General features: G+C 54.1%; 1 protein-coding gene across 2 annotated transcripts in view; it reads left to right on the top strand.

Annotated features, from left to right (window-relative positions):
- The window catches only part of GBA1 (glucosylceramidase beta 1), a 36,835-nt gene extending 29,982 nt beyond the window's left edge, over positions 1 to 6,853 (top strand). For both annotated transcript variants that reach the window (XM_088448473.1, XM_088448474.1), the window contains exons 9-12: positions 5,502 to 5,665; positions 5,754 to 5,870; positions 6,036 to 6,157; positions 6,245 to 6,853. In XM_088448473.1, the coding sequence (XP_088304599.1) occupies positions 5,502 to 5,665; positions 5,754 to 5,870; positions 6,036 to 6,141 (387 nt within the window). In that variant the 3' untranslated portion in view covers positions 6,142 to 6,157; positions 6,245 to 6,853. The remainder of the gene's footprint in view (positions 1 to 5,501; positions 5,666 to 5,753; positions 5,871 to 6,035; positions 6,158 to 6,244) is intronic.
- The last annotated feature ends 6,915 nt before the right edge of the window (positions 6,854 to 13,768 follow it).

Below are 13,768 nucleotides of genomic sequence, written 5' to 3'. Positions count from 1 at the left end.
TCTACTATCCCCATCCCCCCCCAGTGTCTGTAGAGCTGCACCTCCTCCTTACATTCTACTATCCCCCCCCCCCAGTGTCTGTAGGGCTGCACCTCCTCCCTGCGTTCTACTATCTCCATTTCCCCCAGTGTCTGTAGGGCTGCACCTCCTCCCTGCATTCTACTATCCCCATCCCCCCCAGTGTCTGTAGAGCTGCACCTCCTCCCTGCATTCTACTATCCCCATCCCCCCCCAGTGTCTGTAGAGCTGCACCTCCTCCCTACATTCTACTATCCCCCCCCCCCCCATTGTCTGTAGGGCTGCACCTCCTCCCTGCGTTCTACTATCCCCATCCCCCCCCAGTGTCTGTAGGGCTGCACCTCCTCCCTGCGTTCTACTATCCCCCCCTCCAGTGTCTGTAGAGCTACACCTCCTCCCTGCGTTCTACTATTCCCCCCCCAGTGTCTGTAGAGTTACACCTCCTCCCTGCATTCTAGTATCCTACCCCCCCATTGTCTGTAGGGCTGCACCTCCTCCCTGCGTTCTACTATCCCCATCCCCCCCCAGTGTCTGTAGGGCTGCACCTCCTCCCTGCGTTCTACTATCCCCCCCTCCAGTGTCTGTAGAGCTACACCTCCTCCCTGCGTTCTACTATTCCCCCCCCAGTGTCTGTAGAGTTACACCTCCTCCCTGCATTCTAGTATCCTACCCCCCCGGTGTCTGTAGAGCTGCAGCTCCTCCCTGCTTTCTACTATCCCCATCCCCCCCCCAGTGTCTGTAGGGCTGCACCTACTCCCTGCTTTCTACTATCCCCCCCATTGTCTGTAGAGCCGCACCTCCTCCCTGCGTTCTACTATCCCCATCCCCAGTGTATGTAGGGTGTACCTCCACCCTGCATTCTACTATCCCCATCCCCCCCAGTTTCTGTAGTGCTGCACCTCCTCCCTGCATTCTACTATCCCCATCCCCACCCAGTGTCTGTAGGGCTGCACCTCCTCCCTGCGTTCTACTATCCCCATCCCCCCCCTGGGGTCTGTAGGGCAGCACCTCCACCCTGCGTTCCACTATCCCCATCCCCCCCAGTTTCTGTAGGGCTGCACCTCCTCCCTGCGTTCTACTATCCCCATCCCCCCCCTCAGTGTCTGTAGGGCTGCACCTCCTCCCTGCATTCTGCTATCCCCCCTCCAGTGTCTGTAGGGCTGCACCTCCTCCCTGCGTTCTACTATCCCTATCCCCCCCAGTGTCTGTAGGGCTGCACCTTCTCCCTGCATTCTACTATCCCCATCCCCCCCAGTGTCTGTAGAGCTGCACCTCCTCCCTACATTCTACTATCCCCCCCCCCCCCCAGTGTCTGTAGGGCTGCACCTCCTCCCAGCGTTCTACTATCTCCATTCCCCCCATTGTCTGTAGGGCTGCACCTTCTCCCTGCGTTCTACTATCTCCATTCCCCCCAGTGTCTGTAGGGCTGCACGTCCTCCCTGCGTTCTACTATCCCCCCCTCCAGTGTCTGTAGAGCTACACCTCCTCCCTGCGTTCTACTGTTCCCCCCCCAGTGTCTGTAGAGTTGCACCTCCTCCCTGCATTCTAGTATCCTACCCCCCCAGTGTCTGTAGAGCTGCAGCTCCTCCCTGCGTTCTACTATCCCCATCCCCCCCCCAGTGTCTGGAGTGCTGCACCTCCTCCCTGCTTTCTACTATCTCCCCCCCCAGTGTCTGTAGAGCTGCACCTCCACCCTGCGTTGTACTATCCCCATCCCCCCCCCGTTTCTGTAGGGCTGCACCACCTCCCTGCGTTCTACTATCCCCATCCCCCCTCAGTGTCTGTAGGGCAGCACCTCCACCCTGTGTTCTACTATCCCCATCCCCCCCAGTTTCTGTAGAGCTGCACCTCCTCCCTGCGTTCTACTATCCCCATCCCCTCCAGTGTCTGTAGGGCTGCACCTCCTCCCAGCGTTCTGCTATCCCCATCCCCCCCCCAGTGTCTGTAGGGCTGCACCTCCTCCCTGCGTTCTACTATCCCCATCCCCCCCCCCGGGGTCTGTAGGGCAGCACCTCCACCCTGCGTTCTACTATCCCCATCCCCCCCAGTTTCTGTAGGGCTGCACCTCCTACCTGCGTTCTACTATCCCCATCCCCCCCCTCAGTGTCTGTAGGGCTGCACCTCCTCCCTGCATTCTACTATTCCCCCTCCAGTGTCTGTAGGGCTGCACCTCCTCCCTGCGTTCTACTATCCCCATCCCCCCCTGTGTCTGTAGGGCTGCACCTCCTCCCTGCATTCTACTATCCCCATCCCCCCCAGGTGTCTGTAGGGCTGCACCTCCTCCCTGCGTTCTACTATTCCTCCCCCCCAGTGTCTGTAGAGTTGCACCTCCTCCCTGCATTCTACTATCCCTACCCCCCCAGTGTCTGTAGAGCTGCACCTCCTCCCTGCATTCTACTATCCCCATCCCCCCCCAGTGTCTGTAGAGCTGCACCTCCTCCCTACATTCTACTATCCCCCCCCCCCCCAGTGTCTGTAGGGCAGCACCTCCTCCCTGCGTTCTACTATCTCCATTTCCCCCAGTGTCTGTAGGGCTGCACCTCCTCCCTGCATTCTACTATCCCCATCCCCCCCAGTGTCTGTAGAGCTGCACCTCCTCCCTGCATTGTACTATCCCCATCCCCCCCAGTGTCTGTAGAGCTGCACCTCCTCCCTACATTCTACTATCCCCCCCCCCCATTGTCTGTAGGGCTGCACCTCCTCCCTGCGTTCTACTATCTCCATTCCCCCCAGTGTCTGTAGGGCTGCACCTCCTCCCTGCATTCTACTATCCCCATCCCCCCCAGTGTCTGTAGAGCTGCACCTCCTCCCTGCATTCTACTATCCCCATCCCCCCCCAGTGTCTGTAGGGCTGCACCACCTCCCTGGATTCTACTATCCCCATCCCCCCCCAGTGTCTGTAGGGCTGCACCTCCTCCCTGCGTTCTACTATCCCCCCCTCCAGTGTCTGTAGAGCTACACCTCCTCCCTGCGTTCTACTATTCCCCCCCCAGTGTCTGTAGAGTTGCACCTCCTCCCTGCATTCTAGTATCCTACCCCCCCAGTGTCTGTAGAGCTGCAGCTCCTCCCTGCGTTCTACTATCCCCATCCCCCCCCCGCTGTGTCTGTAGTGCTGCACCTCCTCCCTGCTTTCTACTATCCCCCCCCCCCAGTCTCTGTAGAGCTGCACCTCCACCCTGCGTTCTACTATCCCCATCCCCCCCCAGTGTCTGTAGGGCTGCACCTCCTCCCTGCATTCTACTATCCCCCCTCCATTGTCTGTAAAGCTGCACCTCCTCCCTGCGTTCTACTATCCCCATCCCCCCCAGTGTCTGTAGGGCTGCACCTCCACCCTGCGTTCTACTATCCCCATCCCCCCCAGTTTCTGTAGGGCTGCACCTCCTCCCTGCATTCTACTATACCCATCCCCCCCCAGTGTCTGTAGGGCTGCACCTCCACCCTGCGTTCTACTATCCCCCCCCCCAGTGTCTGTAGGGCTGCACCTCCTCCCTGCATTCTACTATCCCTACCCCCCCAGTGTCTGTAGAGCTGCACCTTCTCCCTGTGTTCTACTATCCCCAACCCCCCCAGTGTCTGTAGGGCTGCACCTCCTCCCTGCATTCTACTATCCCCCCTCCATTGTCTGTAAAGCTGCACCTCCTCCCTGCGTTCTACTATCCCCATCCCCCCCAGTGTCTGTAGGGCTGCACCTCCACCCTGCGTTCTACTAACCCCATCCCCCCCAGTTTCTGTAGGGCTGCACCTCCTCCCTGCATTCTACTATACCCATCCCCCCCCGGGGTCTGTAGGGCTGCACCTCCTCCCTGCGTTCTACTATCCCCATCCCCCCCCAGTGTCTGTAGGGCTGCACCTCCTCCCAGCGTTCTACTATCCCCATCCCCCCCCCAGTGTCTGTAGGGCTGCACCTCCTCCCAGCGTTCTACTATCCCCATCCCCCCCCCAGTGTCTGTAGAGCTGCACCTCCTCCCTGCGTTCTACTATCCCCATCCCCCCCCCCCAGTGTCTGTAGAGCTGCACCTCCTCCCTGCGTTCTACTATCCCCATCCCCCTCCCCCAGTGTCTGTAGTGCTGCACCTCCTCCCTGCGTTCTACTATCCCCATCCCCCCCCAGTGTCTGTAGGGCTGCACCTCCTCCCAGCGTTCTACTATCCCCATCCCCCCCCAGTGTCTGTAGGGCTGCACCTCCTCCCAGCGTTCTACTATCCCCATCCCCCCCCAGTGTCTGTAGAGCTGCACCTCCTCCCTGCGTTCTACTATCCCCATCCCCCCCCCCAGTGTCTGTAGAGCTGCACCTCCTCCCTGCGTTCTACTATCCCCATCCCCCCCCCCCAGTGTCTGTAGGGCTGCACCTCCTCCCTGCGTTCTACTATCCCCCCTCCCCCCAGTCTGCGTTATTAGGGGTATGTGGCGGGTATCCCCCCCCAGTCTGCGTTGTTAGGGGTTGCGTGGCATCTATCCCCCCCCAGTCTTCATTATTAGGGGTTACGTGGTGTCTATCCCCCCATGTCTGCGTTATTAGGGGTTACGTGGCATCTATCCCCCCCCTGTCTGCGTTATTAGGGGTTACGTGGCATCTATCCCCCTCCTGTCTGCGTTATTAGTTGTTATGTGGCTTCTATCCCCCCCCAGTCTGCGTTATTAGGGGTTACGTGGCATCTATCCCCCGCCCAGTCTGCGTTATTAGGGGTTACGTGGCATCTATCCCCCCCCAGTCTGCGTTATTAGGGGTTATGTGGCATCTATCCCCCGCCCAGTCTGCGTTATTAGGGGTTACGTGGCATCTATCCCCCCCCAGTCTGCGTTATTAGGGGTTACGTGGCATCTATCCCCCGCCCAGTCTGCGTTATTAGGGGTTACGTGGCATCTATCCCCCCCCAGTCTGCGTTATTAGGGGTTACGTGGCATCTATCCCCCCCCAGTCTGCGTTATTAGGGGTTACGTGGCATCTATCCCCCCCCAGTCTGCGTTATTAGGGGTTACGTGGCATCTATCCCCCGCCCAGTCTGCGTTATTAGGGGTTACGTGGCATCTATCCCCCCCCAGTCTGCGTTATTAGGGGTTACGTGGCATCTATCCCCCCCCAGTCTGCGTTATTAGGGGTTATGTGGCATCTATCCCCCGCCCAGTTTGCGTTATTAGTGGTTATGTGGCATCTATCCCCCCCCAGTCTGCGTTTTTAGGGGTTACGTGGCCTCTATCCCCCGCCCAGTCTGCGTTATTAGGGGTTACGTGGCATCTATCCCCCGCCCAGTTTGCGTTATTAGTGGTTACGTGGCCTCTATCCCCCCCCCAGTCTGCGTTATTAGGGGTTACGTGGCATCTATCCCCCGCCCAGTCTGCGTTATTAGGGGTTACGTGGCCTCTATCCCCCGCCCAGTCTGCGTTATTAGGGGTTACGTGGCCTCTATCCCCCGCCCAGTCTGCGTTATTAGGGGTTACGTGGCATCGTGCTGCTCTCGCTAACATTTCTTTCCCATCTGTAGGATCTGAACTATTATGTGACGGGCTGGACGGACTGGAACCTGGCCCTGGATGTGGATGGGGGTCCGACGTGGGTGGGTAATAACGTGGACAGTCCTATCATTGTGGATGTGGGTAAGGATGTCTTTTATAAGCAGCCCACCTTCTATCACATGGCCCACTTCAGGTGAGTTGACGTGTTGCACGTGTGCACATGTATGTAGGAGACACGTGTGATCCGTCACTTACAGTGGTGTCCTGCTCTGTGTACACAGTAAGTTTGTACCAGTGGGCGCGCAGCGTGTCGGACTGGTTGCCAACCGTAAGAGTCCGCTGGAGAGTGTGGCGTTCCTGTGCTCAGACGACTCGGCCGTGGTGGTGGTCCTGAACAGGTGAGACCCTGGTTGTGTGCTCGGAGGGTGGTAACCCATATCCCGGAGGTATCTTCATCATGTGTTATTTCGTGTACAGCGCTGTGTTGTATGATGGCGTTATAGCTATAGTGGTACTGATGAGAATAGGCCCCAGGCTATGATCATTATTCCTCTTCCTCACAGAGAGTCTCAGGATGTGACATTTCTCATTTCTGATCCCTCCCTGGGGAACATAGAAGCCTTGTCCCCCGCAAACTCCATCCAGACGTATCGCTGGAGGCGGAGGTGACCGTCGCCTGGAAACAGTACGTCACGCATATCATGCCTGATCATCATGTAACCGCCATGCCTTATTCCCTGTGTAATAATCTGCTCTCCCCTCTCCACTACAGAGGTAATAGCTGCAGTACTATGGCAGCCACCAGGTGGCACTCTCGCTCCCCAGACGGCGACGCACAGTGCTGGCCCTAACGTGTCTGCTCTGTCACTAACTCCGACCATCAAACCTTTTCCTGGCACCGCTCTCTAACATGTTACAGCAAATGAAACGCAGCAGCGGCAGTAACTGCTCGCAGGGTACGATGTGTCCCCTGTACAGCACTGAGTAGTCTGTCCCCCCCTTTCCCTCTCATGTAACACATTCCAGATTCTGCGGAGTGTAAACCAAACACAATCCCCTCATCTGCAGAAGGGATTACCGACTTGGCTCTGCTACAACAGGCATAAGTACAGAGCTCCGCCCTGCTGTTCCTGGCACCTCTGCAGCATTGCTCCGCAATGACGTGACCAGCGTTTTATAGATGGCGGTGGGGGCAGAAACCAGGACCCTGTCACTTTCCAGCATCAGCGAGCGGAGCTGACGATTACTCAAAACTTGGACAGAGACGCACGCTGTATACATTCCGGATAATTCCTGTGCTCCGACCTCTGGCTATGTGCGACATCCCCTCACGCATCACTATTGTCTGTAACATCGGCAACTAATAAAATGTGTCCTTCTATGGGGGAGGATGTGTGTATTACTGCACTGTCAGTGTCCTCTCATATATAGGCCTGCAGCCCCAGCACACATTACACCATGCAGGGGAAGTATAACAATGACCAGCGGATACGGGGGAGGGTGTGTGTATTACTGCACTGTCAGTGTCCTCTCATATATAGGTCTGCAGCCCCAGCACACATTACACCATGCAGGGGAAGTATAACAATGACCAGCGGATACGGGGTGATGTGTCTATTACTGCACTGTCAGTGTCCTCTCATATATAGGCCTGCAGCCCCAGCACACATTACACCATGCAGGGGAAGTATAACAATGACCAGCGGATATGGGGGAGGATGTGTGTATAACTGCTCTGTCAGTGTCCTCTCATATATAGGCCTGCAGCCCCAGCACACATTACACCATGCAGGGGAAGTATAGCAATGACCAGCGGATACGGGGTGATGTGTCTATTACTACACTGTCAGTGTCCTCTCATATATAGGCCTGCAGCCCCAGCACACATTACACCATGCAGGGGAAGTATAGCAATGACCAGCGGATACGGGGGAGGGTGTGTGTATTACTGCACTGTCAGTGTCCTCTCATACATAGGCCTGCAGCCCCAGCACACATTACACCATGCAGGGGAAGTATAACAATGACCAGTGGATACGGGGGAGATGTGTGTATTACTGCACTGTAAGTGTCCTCTCATATATAGGCCTGCAGCCCCAGCACACATTACACCATGCAGGGGAAGTATAACAATGACCAGCGGATACGGGGGAGGATGTGTGTATAACTGCTCTGTCAGTGTCCTCTCATATATAGGCCTGCAGCCCCAGCACACATTACACCATGCAGGGGAAGTATAACAATGACCAGCGTATACGGGGGGGAGGATGTGTGTATAACTGCTCTGTCAGTGTCCTCTCATATATAGGCCTGCAGCCCCAGCACACATTACACCATGCAGGGGAAGTATAGCAATGACCAGCGGATACGGGGTGATGTGTGTATTACTAAACTGTCAGTGTCCTCTCATATATAGGCCTGCAGCCCCAGCACACATTACACCATGCAGAGAATGTATAACAATGACCAGCGGATACGGGGGAAGATGTGTGTATTACTGCACTGTCAGTGCCCTCTCATATATAGGCCTGCAGCCCCAGCACACATTACACCATGCAGGGGAAGTATAGCAATGACCAGCGGATACGGGGAGATGTGTGTATTACTGCACTGTAAGTGTCCTCTCATATATAGGCCTGCAGCCCCAGCACACATTACACCATGCAGGGGAAGTATAACAATGACCAGCGGATACGGGTAGGCTGTGTGTTATTACTACGCTGTCAGTATCCTCTCATATATAGGCCTGCAGCCCCAGCACACATTACACCATGCAGGGGAAGTATAGCAATGACCAGCGGATACGGGGGAGGATGTGTGTATTACTGCACTGTCAGTGTCCTCTCATATATAGGTCTGCAGCCCCAGCACACATTACACCATGCAGGGGAAGTATAACAATGACCAGCGTATACGGGGTGATGTGTGTATTACTGCACTGTCAGTGTCCACTCATATATAGGCCTGCAGCCCCAGCACATATTACACCATGCAGGGGAAGTATAACAGTGACCAGCGGATACGGAGAGGATGTGTGTATTACTACGCTGTCAGTGTCCTCTCATATATAGGCCTGCAGCTCCAGCACACATTACACCATGCAGGGGAAGTATAACAATGACCAGCGGATACGGGGGAGGCTGTGTGTTATTACTACGCTGTCAGTATCCTCTCATATATAGGCCTGCAGCCCCAGCACACATTACACCATGCAGGGGAAGTATAACAATGACCAGCGGATACGGGGGAGGATGTGTGTATTACTGCATTGTCAGTGTCCTCTCATATATAGGTCTGCAGCCCCAGCACACATTACACCATGCAGGGGATGTTTAACAATGACCAGCGGATACGGGGTGATGTGTGTATTACTGCACTGTCAGTGTCCACTCATATATAGGCCTGCAGCCCCAGCACATATTACACCATGCAGGGGAAGTATAACAATGACCAGCGGATACGGGGGAGGCTGTGTGTTATTACTACGCTGTCAGTATCCTCTCATATATAGGCCTGCAGCCCCAGCACACATTACACCATGCAGGGGAAGTATAACAATGACCAGCGGATACGGGGGAGGATGTGTGTATTACTGCATTGTCAGTGTCCTCTCATATATAGGTCTGCAGCCCCAGCACACATTACACCATGCAGGGGATGTTTAACAATGACCAGCGGATACGGGGTGATGTGTGTATTACTGCTCTGTCAGTGTCCTCTCATATATAGGCCTGCAGCCCCAGCACACATTACACCATACAGGGGAAGTATAGCAATGACCAGCGGATACGGGGTGATGTGTGTATTACTACACTGTCAGTGTCCTCTCATATATAGGCCTGCAGCCCCAGCACACATTACACCATGCAGGGGAAGTATAGCAATGACCAGCGGATACGGGGGAGGGTGTGTGTATTACTGCACTGTCAGTGTCCTCTCATATATAGGCCTGCAGCCCCAACACACTTTACACCATGCAGGGGAAGTATAGCAATGACCAGCGGATACGGGGTGATGTGTGTATTACTGCACTGTCAGTGTCCTCTCATATATAGGCCTGCAGCCCCAGCACACATTACACCATGCAGGGGAAGTATAACAGTGACCAGCGGATACGGGGGAGGATGTGTGTATTACTACGCTGTCAGTGTCCTCTCATATATAGGCCTGCAGCCCCAGCACACATTACACCATGCAGGGGAAGTATAACAATGACCAGCAGATACGGGGGGATGTGTGTATTACTGCACTGTCAGTGCCCTCTCATATATAGGCCTGCAGCCCCAGCACACATTACACCATGCAGGGGATGTATAACAGTGACCAGCAGATACGGGGGAGGATGTGTGTATTACTGCACTGTCAGTGTCCTCTCATATATAGGCCTGCAGCCCCAGCACACATTACACCATGCAGGGGAAGTATAACAATGACCAGCGGATACGGGGGGATGTGTGTATTACTGCACTGTCAGTGTCCTCTCATATATAGGCCTGCAGCCCCAGCACACATTTCACCATGCAGGGGAAGTATAGCACTGACCAGCGGATACAGGGGGGAGATGTGTGTATTACTGCACTGTCAGTGTCCTCTCATATATAGGCCTGCAGCGCCAGCACACATTACACCATGCAGGGGAAGTATAGCAATGACCAGCGGATATGGGGGAGGATGTGTGTATTACTACGCTGTCAGTGTCCTCTCATATATAGGCCTGCAGCCCCAGCACACATTACACCATGCAGGGGAAGTATAGCAATGACCAGCGGATATGGGGGAGGTTGTGTGTATTACTGCACTGTCAGTGTCCTCTCATATATAGGCCTGCAGCCCCAGCACACATTACACCATGCAGGGGAAGTATAGCAATGACCAGCGGATACGGGGGAGGATGTGTGTATTACTACGCTGTCAGTGTCCTCTCATATATAGGCCTGCAGCCCCAGCACACATTACACCATGCAGGGGAAGTATAACAATGACCAGCGGATACGGGAGGATGTGTGTCTTACTGCACTGTCAGTGTCCTCTCATATATAGGTCTGCAGCCCCAGCACACATTACACCATGCAGGGGAAGTATAGCAATGACCAGCGGATACGGCGGAGGATGTGTATTACTGCACTGTCAGTGTCCTCTCATATATAGGCCTGCAGCCCCAGCACACATTACACCATGCAAGGGAAGTATAGCAATGGCCAGCGGATATGGGGGAGGATGTGTGTATTACTGCACTGTCAGTGTCCTCTCATATATATGCCTGCAGCCCCAGCACACATTACACCATGCAGGGGAAGTATAACAATGACCAGCGGATACGGGGGAGGATGTGTGTATTACTGCACTGTCAGTGTCCTCTCATATATAGGTCTGCAGCCCCAGCACACATTACACCATGCAGGGGAAGTATAGCAATGACCAGCGGATACAGGGGAGGATGTGTGTATTACTACGCTGTCAGTGTCCTCTCATATATAGACCTGCAGCAACAGCACACATTACACCAAGCAGGGGAAGTATAACAATGACCAGCGGATACGGGGGAAGATGTGTGTATTACTGCACTGTCAATGTCCTCTCATATATAGGCCTGCAGCCCCAGCACACATTACACCATGCAGGGGAAGTATAACAATGACCAGCGGATACGGGGGAAGATGTGTGTATTACTGCACTGTCAGTGTCCTCTCATATATAGGCCTGCAGCCCCAGCACACATTACACCATGCAGGGGAAGTATAACAATGACCAGCAGATTCGGGGGAGGATGTGTGTATTACTACACTGTCAGTGTCCTCTCATATATAGGCCTGCAGCCCCAGCACACATTACACCATGCAGGGGAAGTATAACAATGACCAGCGGATACGGGGGAGGATGTGTGTCTTACTGCACTGTCAGTGTCCTCTCATATATAGGCCTGCAGCCCCAGCACACATTACACCATGCAGGGGAAGTATAACAATGACCAGCGGATACGGGGGAGGATGTGTGTATTACTACACTGTCAGTGTCCTCTCATATATAGACCTGCAGCCCCTGCACACATTACACCATGCAGGGGAAGTATAACAATGACCAGCAGATATGGGGGAGGATGTGTGTATTACTGCACTGTCAGTGTCCTCTCATATATAGGCCTGCAGCCCCAGCACACATTACACCATGCAGGGGAAGTATAGCAATGACCAGCGGATACGGCGGAGGATGTGTATTACTGCACTGTCAGTGTCCTCTCATATATAGGCCTGCAGCCCCAGCACACATTACACCATGCAAGGGAAGTATAGCAATGGCCAGCGGATATGGGGGAGGATGTGTGTATTACTGCACTGTCAGTGTCCTCTCATATATATGCCTGCAGCCCCAGCACACATTACACCATGCAGGGGAAGTATAACAATGACCAGCGGATACGGGGGAGGATGTGTGTATTACTGCACTGTCAGTGTCCTCTCATATATAGGTCTGCAGCCCCAGCACACATTACACCATGCAGGGGAAGTATAGCAATGACCAGCGGATACAGGGGAGGATGTGTGTATTACTACGCTGTCAGTGTCCTCTCATATATAGACCTGCAGCAACAGCACACATTACACCAAGCAGGGGAAGTATAACAATGACCAGCGGATACGGGGGAAGATGTGTGTATTACTGCACTGTCAATGTCCTCTCATATATAGGCCTGCAGCCCCAGCACACATTACACCATGCAGGGGAAGTATAACAATGACCAGCGGATACGGGGGAAGATGTGTGTATTACTGCACTGTCAGTGTCCTCTCATATATAGGCCTGCAGCCCCAGCACACATTACACCATGCAGGGGAAGTATAACAATGACCAGCAGATTCGGGGGAGGATGTGTGTATTACTACACTGTCAGTGTCCTCTCATATATAGGCCTGCAGCCCCAGCACACATTACACCATGCAGGGGAAGTATAACAATGACCAGCGGATACGGGGGAGGATGTGTGTCTTACTGCACTGTCAGTGTCCTCTCATATATAGGCCTGCAGCCCCAGCACACATTACACCATGCAGGGGAAGTATAGCAATGACCAGCGGATACGGCGGAGAATGTGTATCACTGCACTGTCAGTGTCCTCTCATATATAGGCCTGCAGCCCCAGCACACATTACACCATGCAAGGGAAGTATAGCAATGGCCAGCGGATATGGGGGAGGATGTGTGTATTACTGCACTGTCAGTGTCCTCTCATATATATGCCTGCAGCCCCAGCACACATTACCCCATGCAGGGGAAGTATAACAATGACCAGCGGATACGGGGGAGGATGTGTGTATTACTGCACTGCCAGTGTCCTCTCATATATAGGCCTGCAGCCCCAGCACACATTACACCATGCAGAGGAAGTATAACAATGACCAGCGGATACAGGGTGATGTGTGTATTACTACGCTGTCAGTGTCCTCTCATATATAAGCCTGCAGCGCCAGCACACATTACACCATGCAGGGGAAGTATAACAATGACCAGCGGATACGGGGGAGGATGTGTGTATTACTAGGCTGTCAGTGTCCTCTCATATATAGGCCTGCAGCCCCAGCACACATTACACCATGCAGGGGATGTATAACAATGACCAGCGGATACGGGGTGATGTGTGTATTACTGCACTGTCAGTGCCCTCTCATATATAGGCCTGCAGCCCCAGCACACATTACACCATGCAGGGGAAGTAGAACAATGACCAGCGGATACAGGGGAGGCTATGTGTATTACTGCACTGTCAGTGCCCTCTCATATATAGGCCTGCAGCCCCAGCACATATTACACCATGCAGGGGAAGTATAGCAATGACCAGCGGATACGGGGGGGAGGATGTGTGTATTACTGCACTGTCAGTGTCCTCTCATATATAGGCCTGCAGCCCCAGCACACATTACACCATGCAGGGGAAGTATAACAATGACCAGCGGTTACGGTGGAGGATGTGTGTATTACTACGCTGTCAGTGTCCTCTCATATATAGGCCTGCAGCCCCAGCACACATTACACCATGCAGGGGAAGTATAGCAATGGCCAGCGGATACGGGGGAGGATGTGTGTATTACTGCACTGTCAGTGTCCTCTCATATATAGGCCTGCAGCCCCAGCACACATTACACCATGCAGGGGAAGTATAACAATGGCCAGCGGATACGGGGGAGGATGTGTGTATTACTGCTCTGTCAATGTCCTCTCATATATAGGCCTGCAGCCCCAGCACACATTACACCATGCAGGGGAAGTATAACAATGACCAGCGGATACGGGGGAAGATGTG

Source organism: Taudactylus pleione, unplaced genomic scaffold (assembly GCF_031769625.1).
Source record: "Taudactylus pleione unplaced genomic scaffold, aTauple2 ptg000455l, whole genome shotgun sequence".
NCBI classification, from domain to species: domain Eukaryota; kingdom Metazoa; phylum Chordata; class Amphibia; order Anura; family Myobatrachidae; genus Taudactylus; species Taudactylus pleione.
The sequence above is the reverse complement of the archived record's forward strand: the minus strand, read 5'-3'. Positions and strand labels throughout refer to the sequence as shown.